The following is a 22,706-nucleotide window of genomic DNA, read 5'->3' as shown; positions in this document are numbered from 1 at the left end:
ATTTATGACTGCATTCGATTGCCATTTATAGGTTTAGGTTAATATGTTACCCATTTTCTCCCACTTTCCAAGATCGTACACAAAGATAAATAAATACGAGACTTTTAATGTTTCGCAACTGCCACAATGTGTATTTAAAAAAATACGCCTATATTCCATATTAAACTCAAGAAATATGCACGTGATACAGACCAAGACTACAAGCAAATTTTCCGTGTGTTATGGCACTACCAGGCTACCTTAGATGAGTCTGACATTACAAGATTACAGTACACTTGTAAATAATGGCTGGAAGTCCAAATATGTACACACACACACACACACACACACACACACACACACACACACACACATACATACATACACATGGAAATACTAAATTTTACGCTGTTGTAACACTTCTGCACTAAATGTAACTGGATTTCCTCTCTTGATGCTAGTCAATTGTCAGGATGAGCATTACTGCAATGGCATTTGATTCTAAAGCATTATGTCAGGGTAAAAATACTAAATAAATTAATTTTTCTCTCTTAACAACATGTGGGCAGGGTGGGTTCTTCCTTGGCTCGGGAATGAGGTAGAATGAAACAGCATTTTTACATAAGACAACTTTTATTGAAGGTTTTGTACAACCGTTTGCTTACTGGATGTTCTAGCTCGGAGAGCGGCAACTGTGTCGTTTGCGAAGCCTTCTGCTGCGGCAGCGGTGGCGTCTGATAAAAAAATTAAAAAAAGAAAAAAGAAAGAAAAAAACAATTACCCCCAATCCACCTGTGCTACGTACCACCACCACTGGCACAAAAGTGACATCATAGTATGTTAAGAGAAAATACTCACTAACAGGATGCTGTAAAGGTGTCAGACAGCGTAAGATTATGGTAGACTTGTAAATAATGGTTGGGAAATACGGGTAGAAGCAATGTACACTGAAAAAGATACACAAAATCATAAAATTGTATGTTAAACAGTACTCCCCACTTACGCTGTTTTGATGCACATAACTGGGAGTAACACAGGCATGTCAATACCATATTTATCTGCTGACACAGAGCAAGCGACTTTCAAGTAAAATGTCTCCTCTGTACAGAAATATATATAATGTACATACTAGTACAGGCTATAAAAACATGGGTGACGGCTTATGGAAGTTCCTGTATGACTGTGAGTCGTCCTCCGATAGCCTATGGTAAGGCGACTGCTCGCGATGAGGTAGTTATCTTGTTTCAAGTCATGGTCTGGCACAAATTTTCATTGTCGACATTCCATTATACAGCTGATGATTGTTCATATTTGTAACAGCGAATACATTTCGTGCTTTTTTAATCTATGTCCAAATTATCTAAGTCTCTCTCTGGCCTGTAATTTGATAAGTACAAAGAAAGTTTGTTCTCGAATTCAAATATACAACTAATTTTGTTCCTGTAAAATACCTTTTTTGTAGTTTTAAGACTTAGCTTCATTATTTTCTGCAATTCTTCTGGGTGAAACAGGCCTCATCCTCTTAAGTGTTGTTGGCAAACCTTCTGCTCCACGTTCTTGTGGAATTTTCATAGAGACATTTAAGTTTATAACTTTTACAAATGAGTGCCCATTAAATGTAATTATTCCACGAGTTTTAATCTCTGCAAATAGCAGTTGTGTTTGTAGATGCACAATGACAATTCCAACACGTTTTCATACAATGCAACCATCCTTTTTATCTGGTCCATATGCAAATGGATGTTTATAAAACAAATTCATGCGCCCCTAAATATATTAAACTTCTTTGGATCGACTGATTTCTGCAAGTACTCCTAAAACTGAAAATTCTCCACAGCTGTTTTCAGTAAATGCTGGTAGCTTATATTCTCCAGTTGTTTCTAAATTTTCCATATACGCTGTTTCAAGTAACATGCAAGGCTTGCTTACAGACCTGTGATGGCTTATTCTTCTTCTAACTGCAGAAATAATTCTTTCGTTGTAGCATGTGTTTTCAAAACGTTCTCAGTTTTGTTGCGTCGATGTCTTCCATTTCCAGTTTTCTTTCACATAAACATAAATTTTTAACTGCATTTACAGTGGTAATGTCTCTAATAGTTTAATTCTATGTGACACATTTAATTACTTTCTTAAGATCCGTTTGTTGCGGGAACCAGTCCTAATCTGATGACTGGTGACCTTGTAGATTAGTCTTTTTACCCCACAAACCAACCAACTAACGTAGGTTGATAATACCTATATTAGATGGTGTTGTGGAGAACGATGTCCTAGACTAGAAAAAAATATATTTCTCCTGTTGTAATATAACACTTTACATATTGTTTATGTCATCTGTGTTAATGGTCTCTATGGAGTTTACAGGTAAACAACTGAAACTGCCTAGACGGAGAGAGCATAGTTTATAATCTCTTTTCAGTCTTGAATGTCTGGAAGGTTTATTTGTTCACCAGACAATTTTCACATATTCTTATTGCTCCGACAGACAAACGGAAGAAAACTGTTAAATACCAAACAGCAGCTGTTCGGTAAGTTATTCGTTAATTGACACAACAGAGGAGCGACTGGCTCAGAAAACGGTGAAACACGTTGTCAATACTGTTTATTGGTGTGTATTACACTTATATTGACTTGCACATGTTCAAACACACTATCCACTCTATAGCTGTGTACTGTAGTTTACAAACTGGTAATACCACGTTCTCTCGCGAATGAACACACAAACGTTTCTTGTAGATGCATTTATGGTAACGATATAAAATTAATAAGGGGGTTACCATTTTTTCCAGTTCTGGGCTTGTCATTTCACTTACAAATTTGTTATATGTCTTTGCAATTGGTGGAAGACTGTGCAAGTGTAGTAAACACCAATAAACAGTGTTTACAATATGCTTCACTGTACTCTGAGCCAAGTGATTCTATGTTGTGTCAACTAAAGAATAACTTACAGAACAGTTGCTGTGTGGTATTTAACGGATTCCACAGTTTGCGAATGGAGTAATAAGAATATTCGAAAACTGACTGGTGCTCAACTAAACTTTCTGTACAGTCTGGACTGATGAAAGATTATAAACTTTGATCTATTGGCTATAGTTTTAAATAATTACCTGTAAACTACATGGAGATTCTCAACAAGGACTACAACAAACGTGACATAAGTATAACACATAAGTGATGTATTACAACAGAAAAACATATTTTCTCGATCTTGGTCAATATTCTCCACAGTACCATCAAATATTGATATTAGCAGATTAGAACTGGTTCCATGAAAAACGTTATTCCACGGGTCTTAAGACAAGAAGTAAATGTACTGCATAGAAGTATATCATTTCCCATTAATGACATTACTCATTCAGGTGTAATTAACGATTTATGTGTAAACAAAAGAAAACTGGAAATGTAGTAAATTAAAAAAATTGCCGTATATGGCGAAAACAGTAGCTTTAACGGACGAATAAACGGCTGTTCCATTGTTCCATTTCAAATCGGACGAAAAAGACAAAGTTTACCTCTTCTTTTCTGAAATAATTAATAATTCTTATGTATGTCAATTTCTGTATGAGAGAACAACATTCCTAAAGATATCTTTACACTGTTTCCTTGTTTCAAATCTAAAATCCGGTAAAGTTTGCGATATTTTCCGATTGCAACAAGTTGTCTGCCATATAACTCAAGAACCTTGTATCAGATTTCAGAGAACTACGTTTCATTTTGAAACTGGATGTTTGTTAAGGGAGGTGTATAACAATATTGCAACAATAATTAATACAATATTTAAAAACCTATTATTTGTGTACTGAGCATAAAAACAGTTTTCGTAGAGATTAAACTTACGTACAAGTGAATCTCTTTTTATTTCACATTGATTTAAGTTTGAAGTTTGTGAAGCCTCTTGTCTGAAACATGCAAAAAAGTAATAAATATTGAAATTCATTAGGGACGTAGGTTGCAATGGGATGCTGTGAAACATAAAAAGCAGTCGATCATCGTGATTAATTGGTGTTGCTACTGTTTCTATTTACTTTTTATTTTCTCTGTAGATTTTCGTTGAAGATACCATAAATATTTATAATATTGTTTTTAAACCAAATGCAGAACGTTATGACATAACTATATAATGTTATGGTTTTCAGTTTTATTCGAGAATATTACTTTGAATACCTTCTTGACTATGAGTCTCTGAACCATGTGATTTTATCAAAACACAGTAACTTTGATCTTTAAAAATCCCAGAAGCACTTATTCATCGTAGCTGCAAGTTTGAAAAAGATATTAACTTAACATCTACTATAGATGACACAAAATAGACTAGCAAGCAATGTATGGTTTTCTGGTGTCTGAAGTGAAATGGAACAACCCACATACTGCAATTAGAAGAAGGAGAAGCCATCTCAGGTGTCGAAACGGGACTTACATAGCGCTTTAAACACAGTGTATGGATAATGGATAATTCTGGACACAAATGGAGAATATAACCTGGCAAAAAATCCAAAGCGATTATGGTCGTATGTGAAGTATGTTAGCGGCAAGAAACAATCAATGCCTTCTCTGCACGATACCAACGAAGATACCATCGAAGATAGTGCTTCCAAAGCAGAGTTACTAAACACAGCCTTCCGAAATGCCTTCCCAAAAGAAGACGAAGTAAATATTCCAGGGTTCAAATCGAGAACAGCTGCCAGAATGAGTAACATAGAACTAAGTATCCTTGGAGTAGTGAAGCAACTTGAATCACTTAATAAAAGCAAGTCTTCTGGTCCAGACTGTATACCAATTACGGTCCTTTCGGAGTATGCTGATGCTTTAGCTCCATACTTAACAATCATATGCAACCGTTCGCTCGACGAAAGATCCATACCCAAAGATTGTAAAGTTGCATAGGTCACACAAATATTCAAGAAAGGTAGTAGGAGTAATCTACTAAATTACAGGCCCATATCGTTAACGTCGATATGCAGCAGGATTTAAAACATATATTGTGTTCAAACATTATGAATTACCTCGAAGAAAACGGTCTATTGACACACAGTCAACATGGGTTTAAGAAACATCGTTCCTGTGAAATACAACTAGCTCTTTATTCACATGAAGTGGTGAGTGCTATTGGCAGGGGATTTCAGATCGTTTCCGTATTTTTTGATTTCCAGAAGGCTTCTGACACTGTGCCACACAAGCGGCTCGTAGTGAAATTGTGTGCTTATGGAATATCGTCTCAATTATGTGACTGGATCTGTGAGTTCCTGTCAGAGAGGTAACAGTTCGTAGTAATTGACGGAAAGTCATAGAGTAAAACAGAAGTGGTTTCTGGCGTTACCCAGGGTAGTGTTATAGGCCGTTTGCTTTTCCATATGTATATAAGCGATTTTGGAGACAATCTGAGCAGCCGTCTTCGGTTATTTGCAGATGACGCTGTCGTTTATCGACTAATAAAGTCATCAGAAGATCAAACCAAATTGCAAAACGATATTGAAAAAAATATCCGAATGGTGCGAAAAGTGGCAGTTGACCCTGAATAACGAAAAGTGTGAGTTGATCCACATGAGTGCTAAAAGGAACTTGTTAAACTTCGGTTACACGATAAATCAGTCTAAACTAAAAGCCGTAAATTCAACTAAATACCTTGTAAACATTCTGCGTGGTGTCTGTTTGTTCTATATCGTGTCTCCCTACAACTTTCGCGCAACGACGCTCTGAGCGTGTTTTTTAGGGAATTGACTAGTTTGAACATGGGACCTGTTGCTGGAAAGGAGATTCCAGACCACACATGAAATGTAGAATTCAGAAGAGTTCAGTGAGACTAGCGATGATATAACCAAATACTTAATGATTTCAGCATCAGCTCCACTGCACTCCCTGTAAAAGAATCTTAACACTAACTAAATTTAGTGGAAGGGGTTCAAGGTTTTCCTATTTTTTAGTTATCTGGTAAAATAACGTCGAAAAAGCAGCTAAGTTTACCATTGGAAATTTTATTCTACTCACAAAACATCGTTTATAAATTGCACTGTTGATAAAAGGAAATGTTTTAATACAGGATGGTAAAAACCAACTGCGTTCAACAAAAATGTGAACGAATATTCCCTGAATGGGTTTCCAAGTTCTACAATGGATCGAAGGGTGACCTATGCCATATCACATCTATAATCTAGGTTTAAATTAAGTATCACAAGAGAGAAAACTATCAAAATGGTCTACAGTGACCCTCAATTATCTTTAATTACTTATCTAACTTGTCGTAAATTACAGTGGCTGATGTGGCTTCTCAATAACTATATAACAGAAAAATCATCGCGTTTCAGATTTTTACTTCAAGTGGCAAATGTGAACACCATGAGCTTTAGTTGACGATCGACACTAGTATTACGCAAAAAGGGGATGTAACAGATGAGACTTCTGCAGTTCTGAGTGAAGCTTTATGCGCTGTTATACGGCATCGTGTGCGTTCATTACCTTGTCGGTGTTCGTCAGGGGGCGGCTGGCAGCACAGCTCCGCTCACCTCGCCATCTCCGAAGCAACTCTGTCCTAACTTCTCCTTACTACAATTTACCGAAATTGGTTTAAAAAAAACTATCTGGCTGTGTTTTCATCTGACCAATCAGGGTCTCAATGTTAACCTTAAGCTCCGCCTACAAAAATTCTGTCTATCCAATGAGAAACGTTATACATTTCGTGGTGGGGCAATGTTTTTTTTTAAGTTTGCAACGTAACAGAGACGCGAAAAAGTCTCACGCTAAAACTTGCAGCTGGTGTGGTCCTTTTAGCGTTATCATAAGATCTATACTGTTCTTCTGGAGCGCTGTATCTTTTAACATGGGCTGGGGGGTGGTCCTGACGTAACAGAGACGCGAAAAAGTCTCACGCTAAAAACTTGCGGGTGGTGTCGTCGTAGCGGTTAGCTGGCGACGTGGGTGTCAGTCCCTTATCGTAGGGCCTTCTCGCTTAACACGGTTCTGCTCTCGGCTTCTGTTCTCGTTTCTCCCCACGGAACTGCGTCTGTCTCACGGTGGGAAGGTATGACATGCATTTAGGCATTCTTGTGTTAGTCTGTGGTATTCCATTTTCTCACTCGTTACTCGTATTACTTTGGTTAATTTAATGTCACGATTTATTCGGAGCTATGTGACATACTACTGGATTTGCTTATCATGTCAGGGTTTTCATGGAAGGTGTTGGATTTGCCTGACACCTTACAACCTAGGTATTACAATTACGAACAATTTAAATTGGAAGGAACAAACAGAAAATGTTGTGGGGAAGGCTAACCAAAGACTGCGTTTTATTGGCAGGACACTTAGAAAATGCAACAGACCTACTAAGAAGACTGCCTACACTACGCTTGTCAGTCGACTTTTAGAATACTGTTGCGCGGTATGGGATCCTTACCAGATAGGACTGAGTGAGTACATCGAAAAAGTTGAAAGAAAAGCAGCACGTTTTGTATTATCGTGAAATATGGGAGAGAGTGTCACAGAGATGGATATGCTATTACTTACTTACAAATTCTCTTTATTCTGTCCGAAGGTAATGGTTGAACCCAGATGGTGCTTCATGATGAGGATCCTTCGACTACAGTGTACAGACCTTGAATGATGATACCTATGAAAATTGGACTAGAGAGGGACGTAGGAGTTGGAGAGGGGAGTCTGATTTTCTCGCCACTTTTGAGTCATCCTACTGGCTAGACAGTGTTGTGGGAGGGGAGAGGTGAGGAGGAGGGAGAACTTTTTATTCCGCCATTTTTTTAATCCTATTGGCCTAAGTCACTAGGGGAAGTGCGATGTTCATTTTGGGGCTATAACTGTGACATCGGATGGATGACCTTCATTTTTCTGCCATTTGTATGTCACATACTTGACCTAGAGGCATCGGCAGCGAAAGGATGTGTTTTATCTTGACACATGTTCAGTATCAGGTTACATGCTGACGTTGAATACACCACTCGCGATTGCCCAAGAAGTGGAGGTGGTGACCTGGAGATTAGATCATTATCTGGACTCGTTCTCTCTTGTCCTCACTACTCCCTACGTCCATCACATGTGTCAATGGATTTCCAATTAGCGGTCCGTATCGTTGCCACAGCAGTGTGCAAAAATAACTTCCGCGCGAAGTGTCAGTTTCAGGTAACATAGCTCGATGATTCTTGGACTACATACAGTATACAGGGTACCCCAGGAGGAATGGTCAATATTCAGGGATGTGAATGTAACGATCATTCGAAGCAAAACAGTCCTGTAAACATGAGCTCTAAAGTACATACCTTAAGACCTATGAGCATTTTTTCTCTTCTATTCAACAATATAACTGCATACTTTTCTTGCCGCATCATGTGTCTACAGTGCCACCAGGCGGTATTTGAATTCGCCATAGGTAGTGGTCATAATATTTTGGCTTATCACCGCAGATATTCAACATTTATACAATGGTTATCTATACCGAAAAGGTAAAAGAAGACACGGAGACGTGGAAATGGAAACGTATACAACAAAGGGAACTGCAGCTTTTATTTATTACATGAAAGAGATCAAATAGTTCTAGGTAATCGCTTGATTCCTATTAACAAGATATAGTATGAACAAAATGAATAATGTACACTAAGATTTATTGGGACAGTTCTGTAGTTTTCGTAAGAGGTAGTGGAGAAGGTAGTAGCATCTGATTGTTGGCAGTAGCCACGTGCAAGGCTCGTCCGTGATGGCACTCTCTTTCAAGGTAACGGCAGAAATCTTCTCCCATGGACTGACACGACATTTTTTATGGCACCCTGTACGTGTGATGGGTGTATGTATGTTTCAGCGGGCAGTGTGCATCGGGATTTCAGGTTGTGAAACCTGATACAACCCTTATAATTCTTGAGGATGGTGACAATACGTTCTTTGTAAGGAAAGCTTTCGAAATCCCGTGGCTGGAACTATTCTCAAAATATCCGCGCAACAGTACACTACTAATTTCCTTTTGTGTTACTATTTCTTGAAACCTAATAGGCGGTAAATATCGAAATAATGTGCAAAGCTATGGAAATTAGAATTTTGTGCCGTTCAATTTGTGATAATTATTTTCAAAGCTTATTTTTAAAATCTAATTTTTTATGTTTATTTTGGTAACTTCTTCAACATGCAGTACTACCAAGTTCATTTCTCTGGTTGAAAATACGGAGTGTGGAAAATTCATATGGTAGTTCCTTACCACAAAAATGTGTTCTCATCAGGCCAACATATCTGCTTTAGGGAAATATGATACCCTCTGATTTTATTTCAGTGGTGTGTTTGGTACTCAGCATTTCGGTGCATTCGTAGCGTTGGTGTAGTGTGCCACCAGGAGGGGTGGAGGTTTTAATACGAACACTACATTCAGATGAAAGTTATTTGTGATATTTTTTTGACATCATCATCATTAGTGTTCTTTTTAAATGCAGGTTTCCGCATGGTAAATCTTCATGCTCTCCAGTTTTATGCCATTTTCTTCATGTCTGTGTAATTCCGTTTCCCTTTATGTTGTCTGTCACCTTGTATCCTCTCCTGCCATTCAATCTACGCCAACAAACTAGACGTTCCAAAGCGTCTATTAGGCAGCACATCTGTCTCAACGAATGTCCCATCCAGTTCTTCTTCCTTTCTCTTATAACCTGCAGCAGTCTTCCTCTCTCGCTGACCCTTTCCACTACTCCGCCGTTCCTCACATTCTCAATCCAGCTTATCCTCTCCATCCTCATCTACATCCACATCACAAATTCCTCTGTCCATTTTTCATTCTCTCTCCTCATTCTTCATATTTCTGCCTCATAAAGTGCCACACTCAAAACAAAACTCTTTCTAAGCCTTTTCCTCAGACCTTCATCTAACTTGCCACTTAACAGTCTCCTCTTTTTGTTGAATGCCTCCTTCCCTATATTAGTGCGAGTTTTCACCTCCTGATGACGTCTTAGTTCTTCAGTGACCGTACTTCCAAGGTATTTAAATGCCCTTACTTGGATAGTAATAACTTGTACTGTCTTAATATTTTTCAGTATCCTTTATTTTTGGTATTCGATAAGTAATCCATTAATTAATATGTTCAAAATGTTGCAGAATGGTTTGCTAGTAAGAAAAGTTAGAAATCACGTAATATTAATCATCAGACACGGACTTATTTGTGGGTGATGTTAATTTTAATGTAACTCCTCTCAATGTATAACTAATAATGTTCACCAGTTCGGCGGAGACCATTAACTGCTTTACTTGGAGTAATGGAGGACGCCATGATCGCAGGGATTCCTATGATGCTATGACGAGAAGTACTTGATGCGTAACACGAGCCAGATAATGACAAGCTAGCAGATCTCTAGAGTTCCTTCCGAACTTGTAAAAATGATCTAGTTGTTTTATAGGGACTTCCATTCAGTATGGCAATAGAAAACTCTGCCACTCATTGTTGTGGACTCTTTTCTCGCTGAAATCTAGTCTTTAAACACCAAGCAACAGGATCGCCCGTCTCGGTCTTAGCGGTTTTCTGAAGCAGTCAACGCGTAACATCCCCTTCATGCAGCCAGTGTCAAACACAGTGTTCTCATGCTAGGCGCTACTTTGCCGACAACCTGGCTTTATCAAGGGAACATACCAATGTCATCGTGTAAAATTGTGAATATTGCGGTATTTGAAATTGGACTGTTTGAATGCAGCAGTGATGCTGAATGTGAAAAAGTGGTTTCAGTCAGATGTGCATCTTGTTCTGTCCATTTTGTTCCGACCACTTCATTGAGATCCCACACCTTTACTGTGAAGACTGAATAGTTGTGCTACACTATGAGATCAGTAGAAGAAGTTCATTGTTCAGTTAGCATAATTATTATTTTAAGAAAAGCGAAATATAGCAATAAGTCACGACATTGAAATGTGTGTCTTTTTGATGCTATTATATCGATATTTTGTTTCTTTGTGTTGCTGAAGTCCCTCTATTAGAGCTTACTCAGATGGTCATTCAAATATCTCTCGTCACATTGTATTGTATTGTACTGTATTTTAACCGGGAACCTAGAAACGACGGAGAGGCTCCGTCCCCTCTGAAGTCGCAGTGGTCCACAACCCCACGACGACTATCGCAGTCCACGTCACCCCTCAGCCGCCCCACACCGAACCCAGGGTTATTGCGCGGTTCAGCCTCCGGTGGACCCCCAGGGAACGTCTCACACCAGACGAGTGTAACCCCTATGTTTGCGTGGTAGAGTAATGGTGGTGTCCGCGTACCTGGAGAACTTGTTTGCGCAGCAATCGCCGACATAGTGTAACTGAGGCGGGATAAGGGGAACTAGCCCACATTCACCGAGGCAGATGGAGAACCGCCTATAAACCATCCACAGACTGGCCGGTTCACCAGACCTCGACACAAATCCGCCGAGCGGATTCGTGCCGGGGACGAGACGCTCTTTCCCGCCCGGAAAGCTGTGCGTTAGACCGCACGGCCAACAGGGCGGGCTCTCTCGTGGTAAGATACGTAGTGTTCCATCCGAATGGTTCATACCACTGCTTTTAGCATAAGAAATTTATTACATTGTCGAGCGGTTTTGAGCGTTCTAGGTCACGCACTTTCCTTGTGAGAGCTTTGGAGCTCCGAGGCGTAATAAGGTATCTAGCGTGTAGCGTTACGGTAACCGTTTGCAAGGTGTAAATTAATTTATCATGTTAGTGATCGTAAGACGAATCGCAGGCTTCTAGGCTATAACAACACATCGAGATGCTGCACGGAGCGAGGTGGCACAGTGGTTAGTACACTGGACTCGCATTCGGGAGGACGACGGTTCAATCTCGCATCCGGCCATTCTGATTTAGGTTTCCCGTGATTTCCCTAAATCGCTTCAGGCAAAAGTTGGGTTGGTTCCTTTGAAAGAGCACGGCTGACTTCCTTCCCTAATCCGATGAGACCGATAACCTAACTGTTTGGTCTCTTCCGCAAAATCAAATCAAAACATCTGAAATGCTGCCGTCTACTATATAGGTAACACGCCAGCATGTAATACTACAATTTCTAAAACTCCTATCTTGCGCATGTCAGCGCTACAGTGCCTTTCGAAGTATCAAGAAATGTTATTTTGAAAACTTCTTTTAATTGATGGTTCAAATGGCTCTGAGCACTATGGGACTTAACATCCCCTAGAACTTAGAACTACTTAAACCTAACTAACCTAAGGACAGCACACAACACCCAGTCATCACGAGGCAGAGAAAATCACTGACCCCGCCGGGAATCTAACCCGGGAACCCGGGTGTGTGAAGCGAGAACGATACCGCACGACCACGAGCTGCGGACTTTTAATTGATGTTTTTGTTCACCAGTGTAACCTTATAACTAATATTAGTACAGTCTTTTTCTCTGATTTCAGTTCAGATGTTTTCGTTTTGGTTAAGTATATGTAAATGTGCGTAATACATTTGAATAATCTAGTCCAATTTAGACTCATTCCTGTGTTATAACTGTTCACCAGCATCACTATGATTAATCTTGTTAATGAATGAACTTAGCAGCTCTTGTAAGGAACCTCGACTGTGATGCTTCCAAGGCTGCACCAAAGGGGATTCTTTCGTTGGATTTCCTTTGTGAGAGAAATTAGAGGACTCGTCATAGGAACCAACAAAAAACAACAAAACTTTCATAGGGGAAACTGAAACATTTTAGTTTGTTCTACCTTCTGTGAGTGTTTTCCGTAAGTATTCCTTTCCAAGATAATTTTCTGAATGACGTCCTTTCCATGAAGCTTCATGTCTTTACTTCATTATTGAATCTTCATTTCGTGCAAAAATTTTAAATCTTCAAGACTCCCATTGTAATGTTGTGTACCACAGATTATGACAGGAAAAAGACAACATTTATATCTACTATTTCTGAAACTACTGTTTTTTGCTACTGATAACTTCACACAGAAGTAAATATTTTACTTACACACACACACACACACACACATTTGTTACTCAACATTGTAGCGCACTTCCAATAACCGGAATGTAGAGTTTCAAGTGCAACCATTCATCTGATATGTACAATATTAATAACATTAATGTACGTCAGACTACGGAATAAGGTAAATGGAAGAGTAGAAATTTGTGTGTGTGTGTGTGTGTGTGTGTGTGTGTGCGCGCGCGCGTGCGTGTGTGTCTCTGCTGATAAACTGGACAACAGGCACAGTAGGATAAGCCTTATTTATCGCTATGAGATGTAACTGTGCTCGCTTGCCTCACATTGATTTTGGGTCAGGATAACTGCCTGCAGGAGATGCCTTGCAGTGGACCTACTAAGACAAAAGTTTGTACTATTTTCAGCTCTTTCTGCTCAATGGCTCGTAAAAATGCGTCTCATGAAGACCTCGATATGGATCAAATGGCGGAGGCGGAGCTCACTCGGCTGCAGAGGCAATATCGCATTATGGAAGGCGACCGCGAAGCCTACTCCCAGGAAACGAGATTGCTGCTGCAGAAGCAGAGGTACGTCGTCACGTTTAGCACTTATACCTTAGCAAGAGATAACGACTACAGATGCTTAGGGAGGCTTGCCGTCTTAACTGAATACTCTATCACGTTGCTTTTCTTTCCTGTATTTGTAGTAATCATACATCTGCACAGTGGCGCTTGTTGAATACTGCTTATTTAATTTTAGTGCATTGTCGTAGTCTGTCATAATTTTTCATTTAACTTGCTACGCTAAGTATTTAATGAATAATCTTTCATTTTGCTTCTAGCTATTTTGATTTTGGTACCTGAACCCATCCAAGTGTATGTATGTACGTAAGTTCCAAATTTCCTCGTGAATCATGGGATCGATTTCATTCAAACTCGATACACATATGACTTACTGCCTGCAAAGAACCGCTGGGGGCGGGGGTATGAACCACCTACCTCGCAAAGGAATAGAGGTGGGGGTTAAAATCAGTAAAGAAACAAATTTATCGCTTACTACATTTTTGGTGTTTATGCTGTAAAACTGTCCCTTCAGGCATGACGTGTTAATTTATTACTTCTTTACTACTGACTCTGTTCGCAACACGTGTTGCAGACAGTATTCACACATACCACTGAATATACCTGAAAAAATATATGACTGCACGACACATGCTGTAGTTCAGGAAGAGGCCCACGAGAAAGACAGGCTGTGTCATGTATACCATAGCACGTGGCACTCCAGGTCTTACGAGTGCCAGCAGCCGTCTCCGGTGAGTAGTGAGTAACTATTTCAGAAGAGTTTAATAATTAGTGACTACGCGTGTAATGCATTCAAGCTCTGGGTAGCACACGGCAAAGTTAAGACCTTTAGTGAGTACCTTCTCAATTGCATATTGATTTCCCGTGGACCCTGCACAAAGCCAAACCTTCTAGTAGCGCTGCAGACAAACCGCCTAGGCTGACTTTCGTTTGGAGCTCGTACTTCTCGTGGGCCCCGGTTCAGGAGATATGACCTCAAAAACACTGAGTGCGTGAAAAACTGCCGCATCACGCATAACTTTTTAATTTATTACATATTTACTACTAACTCTATGCGAAACACACTTCGTATACAGTATGCACATATATCATGCGATTAACCTGCAAAATTATGTCATTGTACAACATGTAGCTCAGGAGATATGTCATAAACTTCCAGGCTGTGTGGGAAAGAAACTGCAGGGCTAAATTCGTTAGAGTTATAGGTGGTATATATGTACAAATATGAGTGCGATACGTTAAATATATGTGCTTCTATGGCCAAATCCATGGATAAAAGCTTCTCCTAAACCCTTGAACCGATTCCAACCAAACTTCGTACACAATTACTTACTTTCTAGAAAAAAATACTGTGGGATTGGGGGGGAGGGAGGGAGTAAGAACCAGCACCCTCCTGTTTGGGGGGGATGATAGTGTGGAGACGGTAGGAGAGGAAGAAATGGACATACAATGAGGTGGAAAGAGGAAATCGACACTCACAGAAGGGAGGAGGAGATGGATAGAGTGAGAGGGAACGAGAAATTTACAATGAAAGGGAAGAGGGGCAGATGGATAAGTTGAGGAGGGAGGAGGAGATGGACAGAGAAAGGAAAGAAGAGGAGATAGGCACAGAGAGGGATGGGGAGGAGCAGATGTACAGCGAGAGGGGGAGGAATAGGTAGACAGGGAGAGGGGTAGGACGAGGCGGGCGGATAGATGGTCAGAAGGAGATGGACAGGGAGAGGGGGCAGGGGGGATGGAGAGGGGACAGGAGGACAGGGACAGAAAGACAAGAAAGGAGTAGGTGGAAAGGAGAGAAGGCGAAGAAAGAGGTGGACTAACAGATCACGCAGCTGAGCAACACGGGTACTCAGCTGCTAGTATGATAAATGCGAACACTGTGTAGTAGCCAGAAATACAGAAACAGAGTAACAAATCTAGAACACGAACTTGCCATCTGCTTCTAAAAGTGAAGGCCATAAATTGGTTGTCCGGTTATTCGGCTAATGTTGCCAGTATCACAAGGAGTCGAATAACAGCAAAGTGGAGTGATTCAGAGACATCAGATCAGACAAAATAAGGGATGGGAGTATATTCCCGATATTAAAAGTTAGTAAATGTTTACACTTAAACCTACACATATCTTCATTAACTAAACGAAATTCCGCCCCAACAGGCCATGAAGGCCAAACGGTACCGACTGACCGCCGCGTCATTATGAGCCCACAGTCGTCACTAGATGCGGGTATGAAAGGGCATGTGGTCAGCACACCGCTCTCCCGGCCATATGTCAGTTAACAAGATCAGAACCGCTACTTGTCAAGTAAGTAGCTCCACAGTTTGCCTCACAAGGGCTGAGTGCACCCCGCTGACCAACAGCGCTCGGTAGACCGGATGGTCACCCACCCATGTGCTAGCCCAGCCCGACAGCGCTTAACTTCGGTTGTCTGACGGGAACCGGTGTTACCACTGCCGCAAGGCCGTTAGCTACACGTATCTTCATTGGATTTACTTGTTTATTTATTTTTTATTAGCATTCCAACTTGGTCCAAGAAAGATCGCTTATTGCTGACAGCTGCTTGTCATTTGTCCTTTTCCTTTTTACCAAGTCTACTCTTCATTCTCTCTCTCGCTCTCTCTCTCTCTCTCTCTCTCTCACACACACACACACACACACACACACACACACACACACACACACACACACATTCACATACATACATACACACTGCGTTAACAGCTGCGTCGTGATAAGTTGGTATATATACATATATATATATATATATATATATATATATATATATATATATATATATATATATAAAACATTGTCCTTAGGTCGTCGCTTTGAATTATAGCACACCTTATAATTCGTGTCAAATCTCTAAATATTACTGAAGAATGATTACTGATAACAAAATTATTAGTGAAAGTATTGGATAGCTGGCTTGTGTTTCCTGATGATAAATGTATTCTTAAACGTTAAACTGTTTTCAGTGAAAAAAAAAATGCTTTACTGTCAAATGTAGTCCCGCGCCCGGGTTCCCCGGTTCGATTCCCGGCGGGGTCAGGGATTTTCTCTGCCTCGTGATGACTGGGTGTTGTGTGATGTCCTTAGGTTAGTTCGGTTTAAGTAGTTCTAAGTTTTAGGGGACTGATGACCATAGATGTTAAGTCCCATAGTGCTCAGAGCCATTTGAAGCATTTTTTTTGTCAGATGTAGCGCCATCTGAGACAGATTGTAATTTTCTGGTCATCTTTCTTTATCTACTTCCGTACGACTGCACTGCTGCGAAGGTAAAATGAGAACACTAACATACAAAATATTTAATAACAAAGAGTCGATGCCCAAGACACTGGAATCGTTGGATCTACATACTGGTATGTTCCTAGGGAATCGGCGATTCTTGCATCCCCAATTGAAATAATTATCAATAAACGTTTTTTATTGTAATTCCAGTTATTTTAAGTAAATATTAATGCTATTCCTATTAGTGCAAATAGTAGTTGAAATTTTGAGTGAGTAACTACCGTCCTCTCCACTGCAATCGCCAAAAGAAAAGTCAGTCTTATTGAAATTTCGAGCTTTAAAGGAATTCGGTATATCTTCTGTCCACCTTGCAGCTAATCTCCTTGATCCAGTAATACAGGGTCTTAACCTGAAGCCTATCGGGGTGCCCGATGCAGTAAGGTTTGTGTCACGGCAAAGAACACTGGACTAAATGTTACCTAGGCTAGAGAGTGCTTGATTGATTCAGGGACAAACAAAGAATTTAGTCCATGCAATTGGTGTAGGAAAGAGTGGCTCCTCACCTGCAGGAAGATAGAAATCGCTGTGTAAATCTTTTTTTGTGTTGGGGACGTTTAAGAGGAACTTGTGAATTGGAGGAAGTTGAAATAAAAATTCTGGGCGTGCCAGTCACATCAGCTGCTACAGAGCATTTCTTCAGCGCTTTTGGGTGGATCCACATGAAAGGAAAAAGGAACAGATTCACATCGGGCACAGCTCTCCTATGACGAAGTTGATAAATGGAACAGGTACACGATCTAAGCCTGTTGATCCCCCCCCCCCCCCCCCCGAAAAAAAACCATAATGAACTGTCCAACAAAAAGAAAATGGAAGGGAACCCAGTAGTTAGCGAGATATCAGAGTCAGGAGAATGTGAGGCAGAGTCGAAACTTCACGATTCTTCTTCAGCTTGTGAAGATCAAGAAACTGACTGAGAATAATGTTTTAAATGATTTTGCAGCACCATAGTACAAGTAAAATACTACCTACAGGCTAGCTACTTGATGTAAATTACACTTTATTTCAAAAATTATTTTTAACTTAAGTGTTACTTTCTTTTTTTAGTATGTAGTACCCCAAGAGCTGACCTCATCAAAGAAGTAAAAATTTATGCTTATAGTCCTCTTTGTTTCCCATAATAACTCTCCCATAGTTCTGAAGCAGCTTTTTCAGCTTGACAAACCAACCACTAAACAAGCATTGTTGCAAAACACCGTTTCCAATAGAAAATATCAGCTTAAATTTTTTGTATAAGTGCCACTTATCGACTAATCTTTAAAATGCATTAATTCTAGGGTATTTGTGAATTTTGGGACTTTTCCCATGCTTTTACCCGGGGCATTTGAACCAGTTTATAAATGCCGAGGCATTTTACCCCAATAGATTCTCATTGCAGCAAGTTGTTGTTGTATGTTATTCAGTGAAATAAAACCACATTTTCACCGACTTCACATTATACGAGGGCGTGCTGAAAAGTAATGCATCCAAACTTCGTTATTCTGTTCTCAATATCGGTTGAGGTGCTACATCGCATGCATATTACTCTTTCGACTTTCCCACTTCGCTGAGGCAACTTGCAACCCTGCACCGTTAGAGCACTCCGACCGTGGCGTGTAACATAACGGTGTGTAACGTAAGTATGTCAGTGCGTGGGAAACAGCCTGCTATAAACTCTCAGAAAACTGAAAGCACGAATACGAAGAGTTCGTCCAAACATGGACTTTCGTTACAATGCCAGACCAAACACGAACGCTGCGACATCTGCAACATCCCACACTTTGGATTTACGCCATAGATTACCCTCCATACAGTCCCGACTCGGCCTCATCCGTTTTTCAGCTGTTTCCAAAACTGAAAGAGCACCTTCGGGGGGATTCACTTTGATACTGATGAAGCGGTGAAAGCAGAGATAAATTAGTGGTTCCATCAACATAGACAACCATGCTATAGTGCCTGTATGAACAAACGGGTCTCTCATTGGGATCATTGTGTTCGTCGTCAGGGTAACTATTTTGAGAAACAAATGGCCAGAGATGAAGAATAAAGATTTAGAATGTTATTAAAGTTCTTTTTAATTTAAAAACTTTAAGAATTTCCCCATAAAGGAATTGGGAGGCATTAATTTTCAGCACCCTGTCTTATAATCCGTGCCATTTACTTTAATAATATGACAAGAATGTAGTGAGAGATTTGTCCTTAAATACTGGGTAGAGATTCACGTATTTATGTTAGAGTAAACCCTTAACTGAATGAGCTTTACGCACATATTCAATCGAAAAACTTGAAAGTATACACGGAAATACCCGGTGACAGCTGAAATATGGTTCCGCTACAGATGCAGTGTTTTTCCTATGACAGAAGAAGATTGATGGAAGAAAGGGAGATTGTGTTTAACGTCCCGCAGACATTGAGATAATTAGAGGAGCACAAGTACGGATTGCGTCAATGATGGAGAAGGAAATCGGCGCTGCCGTTTCAAAGGAACCATAATTGAATGACTTACTCTGGAAACATCCTATAGTTTCACGATATAGTAATTTATAGGGAACAGGTGTTTTGCAAGTATAACGAGCCAATTATGAGCACTGAAGGGGTCCCTCATTATGGTTCGTAACCTTTGATGGATGTCAGTATTCGATGAGGCAGTCTCATTCGGGTCCTTATCATACGCCTTTAGGCTTCTAATACTTTACACTTCACAGCGGTTGAGCCAAACCGCCATCCACCATCTTCAAAGAACAGTAACTAAGGATTTTCAATTACCTTGCTTCTCCCACAGGGACAGTTGAAAAAGCATTGCACTTTGCTGCGTCGATTTTCAAACCATCTCTCGCAAAAGCATACAGCAAATGCAGTTGCAAGCGCTGGCTGCTGGGCCATAGAAATTTATGGCAGTATGACAGATCAGTCTGCTAACCCGAGAAGCTCATAACCGCTTACCTTTCTGAGGCAGAATAAAAATAGTAAGAGAGAGATTCTGTGGTTTCATTAATTACTGCATTAAAAATCAATAAACTGAGAGGGTAGGGGAGGTGGATAGGTGGTCAGGGCGGGAAAATCGGCCATTATAATTTTTGCTCTGGACAGTATTTATGCCTGCCGAGAAGAGGACAGACTAATTCTAATTTACATCTCTAGTTTTTTAGTGAGGTTGATAGAGGAAGCCTGTTATGTTATTTTTTGGTAAAAACTCTTCTGATTTTTAACTGTGTAATGTAAGGAAAGTCTTTTATATTTTTCTCGGTATCTCACTTATACTTAGACTAATACTTTTCCACCGCATCAAAGTTCGAACAACCACTTTTGGCCTACAAATACAGTTCTTTGTCGTTTATCGGTTTGTAAGGTACCCACGTGAACCACTAATGCCTATATGGTGTGCACTCAGGAAAAGTGGTCCCACTACTCGTCGGGAAATGCGGAAAAGGAGTTTGTCCCAGCAAGAGTTATGACTTCCATGTAGCACGCGTAGTACTAACGATAAGATCGACTCCCAAGTCATTTTATATAGAGAGATATCATCTGACATTATATCCCACTGTGACGATTTTGAATTCATTAAAGGACTATTTAAAACGGCCGCTGTTCTGTCATATTTGACCTAATACAAAAATACGGTTGAAAACTGTTGCTTAGTACTGTTTCAGGCACTAGGGCATCAAGATGCCCAGAAAATGTATACGAAAAACAGACATGACATGCTGTCTGAGGCTTTCCCGGCGCTGCAACTGCTTGATAGGTTCCCGGGAATTACGCCGGATAATATTGCACAAATCGCAGACATGACATGCTGCTGTGCAATGGCACTGGCCATGTAACACCACCACGCTCCCCCCCCCCCCCCCCCCCCAAGGCAGAGAAAAGTGGCCACTATATAATCCTTTAGAAAAACGCATGTTGTTCCCAAATATATTTTCCTTTGCATCTAAAAGTATGTGTTATGCTACCTTATGACATGTAGCTTCAAAATGTGTAGGCGGCAAGCAAGTGATAGTTCAATTTCCCTTAGAGTGAACATTATACCATACCTTCTCCTATCTCTGTGTGAGTCCATGGCAGATCTTAATCGAGCGGCTAGTTACGCTTCCGGGAGAAAGATATGCACAAAAATGCTACTACAGAACTTGCATACATAAACATCCTGGTGAGTGGCCTAGTACATACATCAAAAGCAGTTTTGCATCACCTCGGTTCCGAGAGTTCCGGAACCTGTACAGAAAACTGGAATAGAGATCAACATAAACATCATTTCCGCCCATTTTATTGCTCGTGAAAACTGGTAGTCCAGATTGCTGTACACACCGATAGCCGGCCGGAGTGGCTGAGCGGCTCTAGGCGCTATAGTCTGGAACCGCGCCACCGCTACGGTCGCAGGTTCGAATCCTTCCTTGGGTATGGATGTGTGTGATGTCCTTAGGTTAGTTAGGTTTAAGTAGTTGTAAGTTCTAGGGGACTGATGACCTCAGAAGTTAAGTCCCATAGTGCTCAGAGCCATTTGAACCATTTTTTACACACCGATACCTCTAATACCCAGTAGCACGTCCTCTTACATTGATGCATGCCTGTATTCGTCGTGGCATACTATCCACAAGTTCATCACGGCACTGTTGATCGAGACTGTCCCACTCCTAAACGGCTATTCGGCGTAGAACCCTCAGTGTGGTTGGTGGGACACGTCATCCATAAACAGCCCTTTTCAATCTATCCCAGGCATGTTCGATAGGGTTCATATCTGGAGAACATGCTGGCCATTCTAGTAGAGCGATGTCGTTATCCTGAAGGAAGTCATTCACAAGATGTGCACAATTGGGGCGCGAATTGTCGTCCACGAACACAAATGCCTCACCAATATGGTGCCGATATAGTTGCATTATCGGTCGCAGGATGGCATTCACGAATCGTACTGCCGTTACGGCGCCTTAGACGACCACCAGCGGCGTAAGTCGGCCCCACATAATGCCACCCCAAAACATCAGGGAACCTTCACCTTTCTGCACTTGCTGGACAGTGTGTCTAATGCGTTCAGAGGGTTTCTTCCAAACACGTCGCCGACGATTGTCTGGTTGAAGGCAAATGCGACACTCAATGGTGAAGAGAACGTGATGCCAATCCTGAGCGGTCCATTCGGCATGTTACTGGGCCCATCTGTACAACGCTGCATGGTGTCGAGGTTGCAAAGATGGACCTCACCGTGGACGTCGGGAGTGATGTTGTGCATCAAGCAGCCTATTGGACACAGTTTGAATCGTAACACGTCGTCCTGTGGCTGCACGAAAAGCATTATTCAATATGGTGGCATTGCTAGCAGGGTTGCTCCGAGCCATAATCCGTAGGTAGCGGTCATCCCCTGCAGCAGTAGCCCTTTGCGAGCTGAGCGAGGAATGTCATCGATAGCTCCTGTCTCTCTGTATATCCTCCATATCCGAACAACATCGCTTTGGTTCACTCCGAGACTCCTGGACACTTTCCTTGTTGAGAGCCCTTCCTGACACAAAGTAACAATGTGGACGTGATCGAACCGCGGTATTGACCGTCTAGGCATGGTTGAATTACAGACAACACGAGCCGTGTACCTCCTTTCTGGTGGAATGACTGGAACTGATCGGCTGTCGGACCTCCTCCGCCTACTAGGCGCTGCTCATGCATGGTTGTTTATATATTTGGGCGGTTTTAGTGACATCTCTGAACAGTCAAAGGGACTGTGTCTGTGATACAATATCCACAGTCAATGTCTATCTTCATGAGTTCTGGGAACCAGGGTGGTGCTAAACTTTTTTTGATGTGTGTACATGGCATCTGACAACCACTGCTTAGTAACATATTGTGTCATGGTAGTACGCCACAACGAATAGCCACAAAGGATTTTATATTTCGTAGTAGGTAGCTACAAACAAGGGTAAATAAATGTTCTATCTCTAATTAGCACTTGAGCTGTTGTAAACGTGCGTCAAATCTAGATAAGAGGAGTCCCGTAGCCAAGACATTGCGGAGATGTGTCAGCATTACGTATGACACA

The 22,706-nt window shown here is 40.9% G+C and overlaps 1 protein-coding gene across 1 annotated transcript in view; it reads left to right on the top strand.

Moving 5' to 3' along the window:
* Positions 1-13,279: 13,279 nt before the first annotated feature.
* LOC126470803 (coiled-coil domain-containing protein 63) overlaps positions 13,280-22,706 on the top strand; it is a 301,892-nt gene continuing 292,465 nt past the window's right edge. Inside the window, exon 1 of the mRNA XM_050098816.1 lies at positions 13,280-13,428. Coding sequence (XP_049954773.1) covers positions 13,280-13,428 — 149 coding nt within the window. The remainder of the gene's footprint in view (positions 13,429-22,706) is intronic.

Source organism: Schistocerca serialis, chromosome 3, assembly GCF_023864345.2.
Source record: "Schistocerca serialis cubense isolate TAMUIC-IGC-003099 chromosome 3, iqSchSeri2.2, whole genome shotgun sequence".
In the NCBI taxonomy this organism is placed as follows: Eukaryota; Metazoa; Arthropoda; class Insecta; order Orthoptera; family Acrididae; genus Schistocerca; species Schistocerca serialis.
This window is presented reverse-complemented; position numbering and strand designations above follow the sequence as displayed.